This window comes from Mastigoproctus giganteus, chromosome 7 (genome assembly GCF_048544385.1).
Source record: "Mastigoproctus giganteus isolate SK-2022 chromosome 7, ASM4854438v1, whole genome shotgun sequence".
Lineage (NCBI taxonomy): Eukaryota > Metazoa > Arthropoda > Arachnida > Uropygi > Thelyphonidae > Mastigoproctus > Mastigoproctus giganteus.
The window spans coordinates 160,119,184-160,137,834 of NC_143581.1; the positions used below are offsets into that span (position 1 = coordinate 160,119,184).

General features: G+C 36.7%; 1 protein-coding gene across 2 annotated transcripts in view; it reads right to left on the reverse strand.

The window, feature by feature from the left end:
* LOC150083289 (phospholysine phosphohistidine inorganic pyrophosphate phosphatase-like) overlaps positions 1-18,651 on the reverse strand; it is a 193,914-nt gene that overhangs the window by 101,951 nt on the left and 73,312 nt on the right. For both annotated transcript variants that reach the window (XM_090377151.1, XM_090377150.1), the window contains exons 5-6: positions 16,915-16,978; positions 6,273-6,365 (exon numbers count right to left, since the gene is read on the reverse strand). In XM_090377151.1, the coding sequence (XP_090233277.1) occupies positions 6,273-6,365; positions 16,915-16,978 (157 nt within the window). The remainder of the gene's footprint in view (positions 1-6,272; positions 6,366-16,914; positions 16,979-18,651) is intronic.

Consider the following 18,651-nt stretch of genomic DNA (forward strand, 5'->3'; position numbering starts at 1 on the left):
AGCTTACTGCCAGAGTTGAATACACCTCTGGCATTCCCCTCGCAGAATAACTCCTCATGTGTGAATATATATGCAAAATACTCATTCAGTTTGTTAGCTACCTGAGCAGGATCATCAACAGTTGACCCATCGATATCAAGTGGACCAATCTGATTCATCCCCTTCCTTCTAGAGTTTACATAAGTAAAGAACTCTTTGCTGTTTTTCTTTGCATCCCTTGCCAAAGATTTCTCATAATCTGCCTTCGCCTGCCTAACCTCCTTGGTAACTTGGTTACAGATCAACTTGTATCTATCATAGGCTTCTGTGTCCCTTGTTAATTTGTATGTATCCCATGCATTTTTCTTCTCTGCCATATGTCTCATTAGTTCATCTGACATCCACTTAGGCCTAAACCTTGAACAATATTTCTTAGTTGGTATGTAAACCTTGTAGCTTCCAAGATAAGTTCTTTGAATGCTTCCCATTTTGAATTTGCTGTTGGTAACATCATCAGTTGGTCCCACTATATAGAATTTAAATACTGTCTCAGTCCATCGTAGTCACCTCTACGAAAGCAATAACCCTTCCCTTTACCCCTAATGGTAGTTACCTCTTTGAGTAAATCCCACTTCAGCACACTGTGATCACTGCCACCTAGTGGTTCATTTACCTGCAGATTCGCAATGCATGAAGAATCACTACTGATAATCAAATCAAGAGTATTACTCCCTCTAGTTGCCTCCCGAACATGCTGATGTAGAAAACAATCATCCAATAAATCCACAAAAGCCTTGCTAGTGTGTGAGTGACCAGCCCCCAAATTCCAGTCAATATCTGGGAAATTAAAATACCCCATTATAAGACTCTCTGATTTACTGGCCCATTCTATTTCCCTGTACAGTTTCTTATTATATACGTCAGAGTCATTAGGCCTATAGCACACTCCTACTCTCAATTTTGATCTCCCAATGCTTATGTCACATCAAACTGACTCGACACTGCACTGTTCAGCAATGTCGACTGGCTTCACTTCCTTGGATTTTATGTATTTCTTAACTAATTGCATAACCCCCTCCTCCCTTCCTATCCTTTCTGTAGACATTGTACTCCGCAAATTCCAGTTCTGCATTCCTTATATCTATGTGACACCACGTCTCTGAAATCCCCACAATATCTGCCTTTGATGTTTTGAGCAATACCTCAAATTCATCAAATTTATTTACTAAACTCCTAGCATTGGTGTACACGCAAGTATACATGCACCTGTTCTTTTTCTTAGCTACCCTAACACAACCTATGTGTTTATTTGTACCCCAGTGATTCCCAGCAGTCTCTGAACTATCCTGCATCTTATTTTCCAGGCTGCGGCTCATTCCAATAGAAGCATTGCAAGAATCACTTCCATCTCTGCCAGTGGCTACTGTTAATCTATTAGTCCTTGTATCCCCCCAATCTAGCAGTTTTCTGACCCAACTAACACTGCCTCGATAGCATCAACAAACGTTCTTGCACCCTTTCTATTTAAGTGTATCCCTTCCCTGTAGAAGCAGTCTCTCCTGTTAACAAGTACAGACCAGGCTGAAAAAAATTCAACCCCTTGAGCCTTGGACAATCCTTCCAGGACCGAATTGATCGACATGGCTCTCATCATATACTCCTAATTCACGGCTTTCTTTCAATAGTGACCTGTAGTTGTTAAGTAATTCCGCCGGTCTCCTACTCTTAATATCATTAGTGCCAACGTGTACAACTATATCACCTTTTGTGCCCTTAAAACCAGTGCCTCCATCGTTCTTTCTTTAACCAGTGCCTCCATTAATTTCCCTGGAACAGAAGTTAAACTAACAGATCTATAATTACTTGTGTCGCCCTTTGATCCTCCTTTGTGAATTGGAGTCACATTTGCACATCTCCAGTCCATGGATACCTCCACTGAGTCCAAGGAAGCTCTCATAATTATGGCTAAGGGTTTGCTTACTTTCTTTCTGCCTCCTTTAATATAACTGGATAGAACGCATCCACCCCAGGTGCTTTTTTTATGTTTATCTTCAACAATTTCTCCTCCACTTTCCTCTCAGTTATTACAAAATCATCTAGCTCACTGCCAGAGTTTAATTCACCTGTGACATTCTCCTCCCTGAATAACTCCTCATGTCTGAATGTAGATGCAAAATACTCATTTAGTTTGTTAGCTAACTGAGTATGATCATCAACAGTTGAACCATCGATAACAAGTGGACCAATCTGATTCATTCACTTCCTTCTAGAGTTTACATAGGTAAAGAATTCTTTGCTGTTTTTCTTTGCATCCTTTGCCAAGGATTTCTCATAATCTGCCTTTGCCTGCCTAATCTCCTTTGTGATTTGGTTACAGACCAGCTTATATCTATCATAGGCTTCCATGTCACCCATTAATTTATATGTATCCCATGCATTTTTCTTCTCTGCCACATGTCTCATTAATTCATCTGACATCCATTTAGGACTAAACAATATCGAACAATATTTCTTGGTTGGTATGTAAAAACTAGTAGCTTCCAAGTTTAATTCTTTGAATGCCTCCCATTTTGAATTTGCTGTTAGTAACAGCATCACTTGGTCCCACCATATAGAATTTAAATACTGTCTTAGACCACCATAGTCACCTTTATGAAAGCAAAAACCTTTCCCTTTACCTTATGGTAGTTACCTCTTTGAGTAAAAACCACTTCAGCACACTGTGATCACTGCCACCTAGTGGTTCCTTTATCTGCAGATTCTTAATGTATGAAGAATTACTATTGATAATCAGATCAAGAGTATTACTCCCTCTAGTTGCCTCCCGTACATGCTGATGTAGAAAACAATCATCCAATAAATCCACAAAAGCCTTGCTAGTGTATATGATGAGAGCCTTGTTGATCAATTCGGCCCTGGATAGATTTGCAAAGCTTATGCAAGGGGTAGAATTTTTTTCAGCTTGGTCTGTACTTGTTAACAGGAGAGACTGCTTCTACAGGGATGGGATACACTTAAATATAAAGGGTGAAAGAATATTTGCTGATGCTAATATTCTTGCACCCTTTATATTCCAACCCACAAATTCCAGTCATTATCCAGGAAATTAAAATCCCTCATTATAAGACTCTCTGATTTACTGTCCCACTCTTATTTCCCTGTACAGTTTTTTATTAAATTAATGAGAGTCATTATGCCTATAACACACTCCTACTCTCAAATTTGATCTTCCAGTGCTTATGTCACACCAAACTGATTCAACACTGCACTGTCCAGCGATGTCGACTGGCTGCACTTCCTTTAATTTTATGTGTTTCTTAACTAATAGCATAACCCCTCCTCCCTTCCTATCCTGTCTATCCTATCTGTACCCATTGTACTCCCCAAATTCCAGTTCTGCATTCGTTATATCTGTGTGACACCACGTCTCTGATATCCCAACAATATCTGCCTTTAATATTTTGACCAACACCTCAAATTCATCAAATTTATTTACCAAACTCCTAGCATTGGTGTATATGCAAGCATACATGCATGCACCTCTTCCTATTCTTAGCTACCCTAACACGGTCCATGTGTTTACTTGTACCGCAATGACTCCCAGCAGCCTCTGAAATCCCCTGCATCTTGTTTTCCAGGCTTCTGCTCATTCGAATAGAAGCAGTGCAAGAATCACTTTCAACTCTGCCAGTTAATCTATTAGTTAATAGATTACTGTTAATCTATTAGTCCTTGTATCCCCCCCAAGCTAGCAGTTTTCTGACCCACCTAACACTGCCTCAATAGCATCAGCAAATATTCTTGCACCCTTTATATTTAAGTGTATCCCATCCCTGTAGAAGCAGTCTCTCCTGTTAACAAGTACAGACCAAGCTGAAAAAAATTCTACCCCTTGCATAAGCTTTGCAAATCTGTCCAGGGCCGAATTGATCAACAAGGCTCTCATCATATACTCCCTCCTATCGTGTCTAGGCAGAATTGCAGACACTTTCAAATTCAACCCTAATCCACGGCTTTTTTCAATAGTGACCTGTACTTGTTACGTAATTCTGCCGGTCTCCTACTCTTAATATCATTAGTACCAATGTGTACAACAATATTACCTTTTGTGGCCTTAAAAGATGATATCTGCTCTACAACGTCATCCAACTTTGTCCCAGGCAGACATACCCTGGTCCAGTTACACCTATCCTTTTTATACACCATGTTCCCCATTTACCTGACAATAGAGTCACTGACAACTATTGGTTCCTGTGGGACCAGCGCATTCTGCCTTGGAGATTGCCGTTGTGTTGCGTGATGATCAAGTGCAAGCTCTTGCATTGATGTGGGCAGCTGAGAGCTTAATGGGTCCTTCAATTTAGATCCTTTGTGGGCATCCACCCTGTCCTTCAAACTCTCATATAGGCCCATAACATCGCTGAGTTGTTGTCCAATTTCCTCAACCTCCTTACATCTCGCACACTCAATGACATCCCCCATAGCAATATCATGTCCCGTACCCGATTGCTTCACAAACATGATGCAAGCAATGCATTTTAAAAGGCTGTGATTCAGAAGGCAACTGCCCCCCTCAGTTCTTCCCTGAACCATAGCACTCCCATTAGCTTGAGCCGTTTGTTTTACTGCTCTGGTCTGAGTCATGATTTCAATTCAATTTCAATAAAATTTTAATTTCGGTACAAAATTATAACTAAATTTATATCCCAATGCAGTTATAATACTATATATCTATATATAATTTTTTTCAGTATCAAGTATTATCTCCGAGTTTCATTATATAACTTCCGTATCAAGTTATGTATTAATTAATAATGTTACATTTGTAAAATCTAAGTCGTTATATGTATTTAGTTAAAAAGTCATTATATGTATTTAGTTAAAAATAGTCATTATATGTATTTATTTAAAAAGTTCATTAAACTCAGGTCTGACTGTAATTAAATCAATAATGAAGCAATTTTGAAATATATAATTGGTCAAATGCATCCTTAAAATTTTGCACCTGGGGGCTGGAGCCCTGCTCGCCCCACCCTAGTTCCGGCTCTGGTGCTGAGGTAGTTAAGGCTATGGGATGTCTGCACACTGTGTAAATTATGTATATTATCACAATGGTGGTTCCCCCCCCCCACCGCAAGTTAAAAAAACCTTGAGTTTCCAGGTGAGGGAACTACACAAACGTTGCTGAGGGTGATAAAATTGGGCAAGGTTAAAAAAGCTTACCCAGATAACTGCTGTATCCTGACTTTTCCAACATGGTGTGGAAGAAAAGAAACAGTGGTTGTAGATATTGTACTACTATAAGAATGAAATGTTTTTTCACTAGAATTATAAGCACATTTTTGATTTCAAATAATAAATATCCATTTAAATAAAAATAGCAAAACTGAGAGCTAGCTAACTACAGGCAAGTTTCTTTCTTTCTTTTTTTTTTTTTTTTTTTTTTTAAAGCCTATGCTCAGTGACAGCAAGATTATCAGTCTGTTTACTGTTATGATTAACGGAGTGTTACTTTTATGCAGATGATTGGTTATTCAAAGGCTGATGTTTCCTCTCGCTAGAGTTCACTAATTATGACTGACACAGCTGGATATCTTCTGTTCTAACTATATGTTCAAAAATAACATGATACAACACTTGGATGAAAACTGATGCTCTTACTATGCCTTTTAATTTTTATGTTTTTTCACTGAGTATCTTTTTTTTTTTTTTTTTTTTTCTAAAGTCTTACTAGACTAAATAAAAAAGCTTAACTCCATATGAAAATGCCAAGGTTATCCACAGAAATAAAACTAGTTGTAAAGTATTGTTTATCGCTCTCATTACTAATAATTAATACTTTTGGCGATTATTTTCAATATCAAACAAAACATGGAAATAAAAAAAAAAAAAAAACAACTGTATATCAACATAAGGTTGTAGAATTCAAAATTAACCAAATAAGTTGCCCATTTCCCCCCATCTAACTTATCTTAATGAAATTGTTATGTCTGGTTAGTTTTGGAAAATGAAACTAAGTTAATAGTTTTTATTTCTAATTTCCAGCTAAAAACTTCTTTGATAACATAATTTCATGAGACCAAGAAATGGTGGTATATTTGTAGTTTGTCCTGATTGCATCACACTATTGTTGGAGCTGTCAGTAGGAATGTGACAAGCAATGTGCTGCTTGCTGCAAGCATGTAGTCATCTCTTTGCAGTCTTCAAAAAACTCCTTATGTATGGTTATTATTCAAGAGGTTTTTTTTTCTAAAAAAAAAGCAAAAATAATTATTCAATAGGATAAGCATTACCTCCTCAGGCTTTATTCCAATACTGTTCAAAGCATGAAGAAAAAAACTGGGAGATGGCTTGCCAACTATTTCTGCTGTAATGTCACAGGCAAACTGTAATAAAAAAAAAAAATTACTAATGGAATAAGCCAAGGCAAAAATAAGATATTACAGCATTACTGAAATTTACTATAGAAAATGGTTAATTTTTCATTTTTCAAAAAAATTATTCAAACCACATATATTAATCACTTTTTTTTTTTTATATGTACCTTGTGTTATGTACAACATAAAGATGATTGATGTATCACCAAATTCAAACCCTTGTTTCCTCTTGAAAGAAAATCATATTGCTTGTTGTACAATTTGCACTGTTCCTGAGAAAAATATACTGCTCAAACCTATTAGCAGATAATGTAATATCAGTTTCAATGGATACAATATTGATAAATCATATACAGCAATACCCTGCATAGCACTGATAATTGGTATCGAAACTCTTCCGTGTTATGTGAAACCGTGCTGATCGAGGTATAATTATAACGGATTTTAAATGAATGCGTACCAGAGAAACAGTCTATAAACAAATTATAATAAATCTATAAACAATTTGCACTTGATAGCCAATTAAAAGGATTTGAAATAAAAAATACTGCAAAAATTTTATTAATGAAAAGGTAACATCATGAGAGATGAGAAAAAAGCTTTATTGTTTATTTGGGTATTTCAAAAATGAAGTTTGGTGAAGTCATCTCTTCTTTTTCTCGGTATACAAGTCTTTGTAGTATTGAATCCCATCTTATAAAATTTGCCGTATCTGGATGCTACATCCAACATTTGGATCTCCATTCATAATTGCCTTGCAGGCAATGTCAAGGCCCAAAAAACTTTCTTAAATTCTTCTATTAAAAATTCTTTTGGTGCCACTTTGGTGTTATCCACTTCAGAATTGTTTTCCTCCTCTTCATATGCAATTTTCTTATCAATTTCAAGGAGAGTTGCATCATCTAAATTATTTGCATATGAGTTAATGCAGTCATGTACATTGGCAGTGTCCAAAGTTTCGAATCCCAAGTCTTTTCTGATCTCCAAAATGTCTTCGGCAATTGTCTGAACTTGTGATTCAAAACCAATTAAATCATTTGCCAAATGGGGCAAAACATGCTGCCAAACATAACGCATGTTGTTGGCAATGATTTTTAACTAAGACGCAGATATATTTTCGATTATATTTAGAGGGGTAAAAAATAAATTGTGAAATGAAAAGTTTGAAAAGCTATCATGTCGTCTCGTCAGGATGGAATTAAGAAAAGTGGACACTGTTGCCACTGACTGCCTGAGGGGACTACTGTCATATGTGTAGCATATATGAAACAATACAGTTGCATCGCAGCATATATGTACCCATACCCAGTGGTGAGCTGCAAATATTTTAATAATGGGCTCGCAGTTTTGCCGACTTTATGATATGAAGCATCCTTGGGGATTCCTGCCGCGAATGATGTCACGGAAGTGATGTCATGTGCGGCAGGTTTCTTCCAGAGGCGCTTCCCACGTTCACACTACTAGTCTGTGCTGAGCGCTCACTAGTAGTGTGATTAGAGTGCGTGACGCATTTTTCGTGACTGGTGTGATATCTCGAGTCAGCCTGGTCCTCATGTCCCCCCTCTTTACGATGATACCAGGATACGATAGTATCTCGAGTTCTAACCTTTTAATAGTATGACATCACAATCATACTTCCTGAAATAAGTATGACTGCAACAATACAAATATTTGTCAACAATTAATTTTTTTGTCTCGCATTTTCGTAACATTCCATTGTTAGGTTCCCCTGAACTGCGGCATATGTCGTTTCAACTACAAGGTACTTCAATCAATGCTGTTTTCTAGAGTCATTTAGATATGTTGCAATCGCAGGTACACAACAGTTACCTTAGTTATCATAAATCCATTGTATCTTGTCTTCCAGAAATTATAAAAATTTGCGAATGTTTAATAAAATATTTACAATACAAAAGCTCTTTTATTTCATAATCAATATACAAATCAAAATACTGTACCTAAAATAAACGTGAAGGATTCACATAAAACCATCTACCACATGTGTTCGGTACACGCGCCACTTTTTTATTCGTCTCTCTCTCTTTTTTTTTTTTTTTTTTTAAACTAGGGAAATATAATGGATGCATTTTATTTTCATGATAAAATTTTAATATTGTGAATAAAAAATAACATGAAATATTTTCCATATCACAAAACATTCTACAATATAAAAACAAATATTACATAAAAAACAAACTCTTCTAGAAAAGGCACACAATAATCACAGATTACATAAAAAAATTATTATACAAATATTCAAGAAAAATTTATTCTAAAAATTTCCATATACGGTTTACTTTATTAATATTTGTTGTTGATCTTCTGCTTTGCTGAATAGCTGAGTGCTGATTACAGAAGAATGATTTGATGTAACGATCCAGATCAAATCGAAGCAATGGTTTTCCATTTAGATGTATGGTCATCATAATCTGCAATGTGTTTAATTGTCAACATTATTCATTCATTTATACAATATTATTCATTAATATTGTATTAGCAGTGCTTTCAGCACTGCTAATCACAATAGTTTCAAAGATATTTCTGGCTTTCTTAATTGAAGAGGGAATTTCACTCGATTTTAAAGATAAACTGTCTTCAACAAAATCTCTAAAATCATTAATTTTTATTTCATATTTTATCAGAAAACTTAAATAAATTTCTTATTCATTTTTCACCATCTTGCCACGGAGACAAAAGTTCTTTCATATATCACAATTCCAGGTAGCATATGTTAAAAATTTCTTTCAATTCCTCATCATCAATAGTATCATTATTTTCTTTATTTAGTTTAAAATTACTCTGTTGCATTAATAACTTATCCTTAATAACGTGACACTAGGTAAATTTTTAAATGTGTTCTTACTTTCGATTCCTTCAAATTCTTTCAACTTCAATATGCTCTCAATTTTGGTTTCATAATTTCCTTCAGAATTTTTAAATTAGCGATAGCATTGATAGTTAGAATAATTAATTTATCTGCTTTTACCATAGTGATTCTGTAAAGTTTCTAAAAGGTAAGAGAGTTCCTGCAGGATGTCGATTATTAGTGCTAAATTGTTAAGAAATTCCAGATTGAAAAGTCAGTTTAATAATCCAAAATATTTAATTAACTTTCTGATTCGATTACGATTATATTTGCACAAAGCATGATAATTCCTCCAATCCTCCATTGCCGTCCATAAGCCACAAGCTGCCCATCGTGCCCCGAACACACGACCGATCTTTATAGTTTCCACATCAAGTTCTTTAGCATCCTTAACACATCAAGTTCTTTAGCATCCTTAACTCGCGCTGGTTTTTTGAAGATTGGTGATACATTTTTTTTTTTTTTTAATAAATTACCTTCCAATTGCCTGTATACCATTATATTTTGGAGCATTTTCTTCACACCTCAATGCGGTTTCCAAATCTGCCAACATTTCAACTTCGGAAAGTTTACTTAATATCTTAGTTGCCTCAATCTCCACCTCCTCCCCTACGTTGCTACTGTGACCATGTAAAAACAGACGGAGAAATTTACTGAAACGCGTGGATCACTCACTTCTCCGAAAAACATGACTTCTTGTCGGAGTAAAGAGGAACCACAACACAGGTTGACCAGAGGCTATTATCCATGTCGGGAATCTTCTTGATCCTCTGACTGGCTATGGAAAGCATATTAACTAGCGCAACTTCTCAGAATGTGGCTGCATAGGTTTACAGACACTATTAACATTGTGGGTGAAAGGGACGGTAATCCCTTTCACGCTTTCTAGTTACCTGAAGGCTAGAGGTGAGGACAATGAGCACAAAGTTGTCTATTGTAATCCGTTTGTTCTACGAAAATTATTTTAAATGTTTCCATAGAAACCAAGAGGAATTCAAAAAAAATTCGCTATGAAGGAGTTCGTTAAACAGGTCCAACTGTAATTAGCTCAAAATTGAAGCAATTTTAAAATACATAACTGGTTGATTGTGGCATTAAAATGCTGGGGATGGGGGCCCGCTCCCCCACTGTAGTTCCGGCTCTAGATACTCAATAATTAAATTCAGGATTTCATTTGTAAAATAAGTAATCGTTTCAATAATGGGCTCGCAAATTCTCAAAAAAAAAAAAAAAAAACAATGGGCTCTCGTGAGCCTATGCGAGCCCACTATAGCTCACCACTATCCATACCTAGGCTACGACAACACAGCATATATGTAGAGTACGTGTCTAGGCTATTGAATAAGTTTTAATATGTACAGTAAATTTTCAACTTAAATTTAATTGAAAACCGTGTTATAGTGAAACCTGTGCTGTTTGAAGCCGTGCTAAGCGAGGTATTGCTGTATATATATTTATTTACACACAAGAATGATGAATGAATGCACAAAAATTTTCTGTATAACATCACATAAATTATTTCTACAGCAATATATTTATTGCTGCAGATTGCTCATGTGACTGCTGGGGATAAGACATTACATTTACCTTGTTTTCTCATTCCTCTGAATCAAGGTAAAATGACCTGTTCATCAAGTTTATTGTTAACAATTCTGAACATAGCAGAATGTAACACAAGTGTTGGAGTAATATCAATTATCTTTGACAGACTCTAGAATCCTTGACAGACAATGGAATAGATTCTAAGTGACTGGAACAGTATGAAAAAGAAGTCGAGGAGAATAAAACAGCACTTCAAGGTTGATAACAGATACAGGATTGTTTAGATAACTCACAGAACTGTAAGTCACGTAAACAATCCTGTATGATGTATTATCTTTGATAACATTATGTTTCATGAGACCAAGAAATGGTGATAAATTTGCAGTTTTCCCTGATTGCATCAAACTATTGTTGGAACTGTCAGTAGGACTGATACATTTCACAATCAATAAGTGTGGAGTTATATTCTGATAAGAAGGAGGAATGACAATGAATGTGAAAAATTGGTAGGAGAATATGGTATAACCTGAACTATGCACTTACTGAAGAGGTATTTTGGCTGTCCTTGAGAGGAACTGAAGGTTAAAACTTAGAAATCCCATTACAGACAATCATTTAATTCCAATATAGCTACAACTCAAAACCAGTTGAAAATGCCAGAAATTGCAAATAAAAAGCATTGAGTGCAAATTTAATATTACTTAAATTTTATTTCCGTGTAGATCATTTGACATTTAAATCATTTCACAATGATTTAAATGTAAAATTACTTCATGTTTAAATTTGGAGCTAGACTATTTTCCCAATTGGTGTTATTTGCTGACAAGACTACTGCATAGCTGCTTTAAGCCAGGCACAAGCATGCCAAATTTGGAGTGATACAATACAACAATATGAAAGTGTTTTATCTCCCAGTACTCTGAAAATTGCTTGAGTTGCCTAAAGGAGCCTTTCAACAGTATAAAAAATTTTGCCATAGCTGCCCAAAACAGCATATCCAATGTCAACCAAATGCTTATCACAACATGAGATCACACAAATTTTGACCAATGGCCCAAGAAAATAATCACATTTAGGAACCAAAACTAAAGGTTAAATTTCTTTACTTGATTTACTTTTATTCCTTTATATGTGAAATCTGATAATAATGTTTTTCAGATTTATACAATTTGAATGATAGGAGCATCCAGTGAGAGAGGGGGACAGCAACTGTTATTCAAACTGAACACACAAACTTGGAAAATGTTACTTCTTTATTACACTACCCTATAAAAACCATTAGACATGGTCACATTTGGAAACAAGAGTTTTAATGAAAAATTAATAAAGTGTAGGCTTGCCTTTGTCCCAATGACGGAATCAATTTGTGGAATACATTTTACCAGTTCCTTGTAGCAGGAATTGGTGACCATTCCTCCTTCAGTGTGGTCAACAGTTCAGCTATAGAAAAAGGCCTTTCTTACCACACCCTGATCCAGCATTTCGGTACAAAATACAATTTGAATAAACCAAAGGTGTTTAATCAGATTCCAGTTTGGTCTCTGAGCTGGCAAAGCCAATTGTTAGACTTTGTTTTTCACAAACTAGGTTTTTATACTGCTCACTTATGGGATGTCACATTATCATGCTGGAACACGGAGGACTCATTTCTCCAGAATACTCACTTCTACCAGTACATGGACATAAAGGAATTGTCCAAGATGTTGCAAACAATTCAACATTGATTTTTTTTTTTTAATATAACCAAAGGGATGGGGGGGGGGGGGAGATATGATTTTCTGATTGCCAGATGATCCATCATTTTAGTGATGATCATGGACAGATTAATTTGGTCCTTCCACTTTCAATTGTACTGCAGAAGCCAACTGTCTGGTTGCTGAAAGAGTCAATGAATTTAAGCATTGGACACCTTTTTCATTGCCCAGTGAGAGCATTTGGCCTTGGCACGGTTTTGCATGAATTTTGCTCACCTGTTTGGCTCTTGAATTAGTATTGGGCTCCAGTATTTCAACATAAAATCTCTTGCTGTATTTTCCCTCTGCAGTTCTTTAGGAATTGAGTTGGTTTGTGTTTGGAATGCATATTGACTAGGCCAGCCTTAACCTAAATGTAAACAAACTTGATCTCCAGGATGATTTGCCCAATCTGGAACATAGAGTGCTGCATAGTTGCTAGAGTTCTAAGTAACTGTGACACACTGGCCTACTGGATAGACTGAGAGGCAGCACCTACCTAAACTGAAGCTCTGCAGGCAGAGAACTGTTTAACAAAAATCTCCCAAGAAAACCCACCGTGGTGTGGTGGGAGGGAATGTACTGGGATCTTTCCAGTCTTATCACACAGGATAATCAACCCTCTGCAGTGGGCTACACTGCTTGACAAAATTAACATAACAAAATATTTTTCATGAATATTTTATAGTGAACAGTGTCGCTGAAGATGAATAATTGATATAATAGGCATACTGGCATGCAAATTCCAAGTATTCAAAATCGACTTAACACCTTACAGAGCCCGACATGACGTGCATTATTCATGCCTATAAAAACACGGGTTGCAACCACATCACTTCATTCCCTTTTTTGTTTTGCTCAGTGGGATAGTCACATCTCCAGTACTCAGGATGGCAGGTCATCATCGTTTAGATGATTCTTTAAAATGGTGGGCTATTGGACGACCTGAAGTTGGCCAGTCACAGACAGAGGTGGCACATTAGATTAATGTATCATGCAGTGTTGTCTCAGTACTATCGGAACAGTTTCAGGAGACAGGAACCATTAGAAGAGCTGGCCAAGGCCACCTGAGGGCCACGTCAACCAGAACAGACTGCTATCTGGGTCTGACAGCAAGACTGAACCTACAATGTCCTGTCATCAACTGGATCTTGAGGTTGCTGCAGCCACATGTGAAAATATTTCCAAACAGACTGTGTTAAGAAGATTCAATTCAAATGAATTCTATGCAAGGAAGCCAGTGGTTTGTATTCCATTAACCCAAAACCACTGCAGAGCTCATCAAAACTGATTGGTGGAATGAACATGTGACTTGGAGCCCTGACAAATGGGATACAGTTCTGTTCTCCGATTCCTGTTTTAGCCTACAAACAGATTCTAGACGTTATTTCATCTGGAGACAATGAGGAATACAATGCTATCCCTTCAACATCAGAGAAAGGGACACTTACAGTGGAGGCTGTGTTCTCATGTGGGGCAGAATAATGATCAATGGTTACACCCCCCCCTTCATGTTTTTGATGTGGGTACCATAACTGAGTAGAGGTACTAGAACAGATCCTCGAGCCCTATGTGTGACTTTTTAGGGATGTGGTTGGCTCAGATTTTCTTTTTACGCATGACAACGCCACTGCATATAGAGCTCAAGTGGTGGAGGAATATCTTGAAACTGAAAATATCCAATGAATACCGTGGCCATCACAATCACCACACACTTAAATCTGATCAAACATGCATGGAACAACCCTGGGCACTGCATTGCACACCTACAGTCAACTCCCCGGTCACTTGGTGAGCTAAATTTTGCACTGGTGGATGAATGGGATTTGTTGCTATAGAATCTTATATCAACCATGGTTCATACTGTAGGTCTGTTTAGTCCTTGGAGGGGATCATATGCCATACTGATATCATGCGACCATATTTTTAGCATCTTGTATCAACTTCTGTAATATGACATTTTTGGTAATTCCTTGTACAACTGTGTGTCCTTTATACCTGTCCAAAATTTCTCACTGTCACCTTATTTCATTGTTATTCTATGGTACATCACCATACCAAATTCTGTCCCACTTCATTGCAAAATGCATGAGTCACACCACATTTTCTACATGTTCTGTTAATTTTGTTGAGCAGTGTCGATGAAAGCTGTAAAGGCAGCTGGACATGACGGCAATGTTGAAGTGTATGAGTGACACATGGATGGATCTTCTATTGACAGTGATGCAGTTAGCACAGAAGAGTAAGAAGAAACCGGCTGATTGGGATTTATCAGTCATTGTGCCCATTTTTAAAAAGGGTAATAACTGCCAGTGCCAAAACCATTGAGTCATTTCCTTGCTTGGTGTACCAGGGAAAGTGTATTCTCAAATACTAGAAATTAAGCTCAGGAAATAGGTGGAGGAGGCCCAATGCAGATTCAGACAGGAAAGGGGCACACAAGGTCTTTTCTTGACACTCTGGCAGATTATTGAGAAATCCACTGAGTATTACTCAGAAGTGCATCTCTGCTACCTTGACCATGAACTATTTGACAAGGTTCCATGGTGTGAATTATGGAGAGTGCTGGAGAAGAAAAATGTTGGTAGAAGCTTAGTAGTTGCTATTAGGAGTTACCATTAGCAATGCTGCAACTATGTGAGACTTGGCAATGCAAGTCAGAATTCTTGACAACATTAGGTGTGAGGCAAGGAGGCATTCTCTCTCCATATCTCTTTGTCATCATCGTGGATGACACCAAGGACTGCAAGGTGCATACCAGGCCATTCTGACTGGGAAATTGGATAATGAAGTTTGTCGCCATCTCTGAGCTTGCTTTCACTAATGAGTGGCTTTGATAGCCAAGTCACAGGAATATCTTCAACATAACCTGAACATGTGGAAGGAAGCTATGGCAAAAAGAGGAATGGTCATTAGCTCTGGCAAGACCAAGTCAAAAATAATTTCCCACAAACCTGTATGCCATTCCATTACTTTAGATGGGAAAAACATTGCACAAGTCTGAAACATCAAGTATTGAGGACCTATCATCAGCAAGGATGGCCAAATAGATGAAGACTAAATGCAAGGACTGTAGCTTGTACCATGCCATAAACCAATGGCTTATCAGCAAGAAATGAAGAAAAGGTGAGCGAGAGGACCAAGTTAGCTGTGTTTACCTATGTACCAACCTTGACATATGGCTGTGAGTCATGGGCCCTTTCCTTTCAGCATCAGGGCCAACTGCAGGCTGCCAAAATGAGATACCCTCATAGAGTGAAAGAGAACACAAGACAAGACTGAGTCTGCAATTAAACTATATGAGCTGCATAAATGTAACTCCACTTCAACTGCAGATCCAAGAAATCCAGCTTTGATGGTGTGGCCATGTTATCAGAATGGCAACAACCAGGTTCCACGCTTGGCCTGGGAAGCCAAACCCTCTGGAGCACAACGAAGGGGGAAGCCATGTGTGAAATGGGAAGATAACATCCAGAATAGCCTGGCCAAGAGATGAGTGGCCTGGAGACAGGTCAGAACCATTGCTCGTGACAGGAAAAGATGGCAATCTGTCTATGAAATCTCGACACCAGCTGGTACAAGAGGGGTGACTAAGTAAGCAAGCTTTCCTCGAGATTGTCTTTGCTGCTGACAACAGGAAACCCTTCTTGTGAGTTTTCAGCTTCTAAAAATATAGAGGGTGGAAAGATTAATATGATGGGTTAAGCTGTTTGTAAAAACTACGATTTGTTTTGTTCTGTCAGAGGAGTAAAATGAGTTTCTTCTTGGTTTTGTTTCAAGGCTACGTTTCTACTGGAATTCATAATAAATCACTTCCATCAGCATACTTATCAAAAATAAAACCTGTTGTTGTTTTCTAAGACCATCAGTGACAGATCATATTTCCCCCATTGTGTATTATGCAGGGACAAGTGTGTGTTCAAGTGCTGATGTGGTATGATGCATATTGTGTGGGCTGAAAAAAACCCAGAATAACTTGGTGGGGGCACACATACTCCCTCCACCTGAGATTGGCTAACTACAGCCCCAGATGAAAAGACCTTTAGAAATTACTGCAGTCATCAAGAGCATTTGAAAACCCAGATCTTTCCAAATAAGTAACAAGTAGTGAACCCACTGTACTGTCACAGAGAACAGTACAATCTTATGAAACCAACAACCTCAATTACAGTTTTCCAATTTTTAACAAATAAGATATAGGGGAAATGCTGCTCATATCAAACTAGTTGAAAATTAAAACAGCAAAAGTATTTGGGTGTGGAAGTTGGTACCATCAAAGTGGAAATGAGAACAGAAACAGTTTTTGAATGAAGGAGTGAAACTCACTGAAATTCATCATAGGATGGTTAACATGTTTGTTTGGTTGACTTAATAAAAAAATTGTCAGCAAAACAAATCCTTAAAAATTTTGACATACCTCTAAGGCAGCAGTATAGGCTCCTACATCAAGAGTTAATTGACCTTTTTCTTTGTAGTATTTTCTAAATAAAACAAAATGATTTTATTAATATTTTGAAGAAGTGTAGCAGTTCAAATAAATTTTTAAAACACTTAATTAAAATTAAATGAATTATAATTCATAAAGCTCAGTTATAACATTAACCTCGCAAAACATGTGAAAATGGTCCTGAAAGAGATTATGAAATGCTTTAATAGGAAAATTAACTATGAGCTTATAAAGACAACAGAGCACATTTACAGGATGTCGCAATTAAAAAAAGTTACCAGGTCTAACTTGCTTATTTTTAAGTTGAGGCGATTTATCATCTAGAGTTTTTTTGTCACATTTACGCTGAAATTTTTGAGTTTAATATTAAAATTGGGCTAAGTATCAGAATTTTAATTTCACAATTCCTAACTTTAAAATTTCCATAACAGCTGCTTTTTTTTTTATTAAATAAAAAATGTGTTCACGTGTTAAGAGATAACTACAATTTAACCACTGTTACAATGTGATGATTACCTTTATAAAAAGCATCATGTTCCAGAACCTATACCAATCCCTCAGTAACATTCACTACTCCAATCAGTGGTCAGAGTCCAAGAAAGTAAAGTGAAGGGAGATGACATCAGAAGAGAGTGACTGATGCTTGAGTGGTCAAACCAGCAACCTATGCCACCCACTATAGATCAGGTCTCTTGTAATTATGTACACTAATTTTAAAGCACAAGGGAAAAAAAATTATATCTTTGTATCCCTTATTTTAAATTTAAAAAATTTATATATTTTTGTATCCCTCCCCATATTTCTAATGATTTTCTTATCTACATAGCTTCTTTAAATTTTCTTATATACATAGCTTCTTTAAATTTTCTTATATACATAACTTCTTTAACTTTTCTTTTGATAAAATCCCTTTATACATCCAATAATTTGGAATTTTTTTACATTGAAAGCATGGGAGCATATATTTATAGGTATGTGATGCTATCACTGATTTCCTGGTATATCATGTTATTTACAATGTTCTGCAATGCAAATGTATCCCCAATTCACAAAGGTGAATGAAAGGGTGACAAGATTAATTACAGACCTGTTAGCTTAACTTCTGTTCCAGAGAAAATAATGGAGTCACTGGCTAAAGAAGTAGTGCAGAATTATCTACACAGGTGTGCAGTTATACCTCAGTCACAGCATGGGTTTGTTAAGGGGAAAAATCTTATCTGACTAATTTGATTGGATACTATGATGCAATCACAATGGAACTATAGGTCAACAGTCACTAATCCGGCATCTTTGGGACCTGTGGGGTGCCGAATTAGTGAGTTTGCCAGTGGTTATTTTAGCACATACAGTTTACCCAACAGCTAACCACCTCATCCTACCTTTAGCACGTTGACTGCCAAGCTAGTTTAAGAAAAAAATTCCCCAGGGGTCAAAAAATATTTAGCAAATAATTTGATTAGTAATTCTAAAATAAATATTGTAATGTCAGTGTTGTTGTTTTTTCCCTTAAAATATCATGAAAAAAAAAAAAAAATTTTTATGTTGCATATATGTGGCCGACATGGCCCAGTAAGTTACTTTATTTCTTGAGAAGCCGTGTCGGCAACATACGTGTGACGCTATTACGGCATACATATGAAGGTCGTTTGTGATTAGTTTATTGCGCAGAGTAGTACTCTGTAGTTTATTGCACGCTCAGCGAGCGCT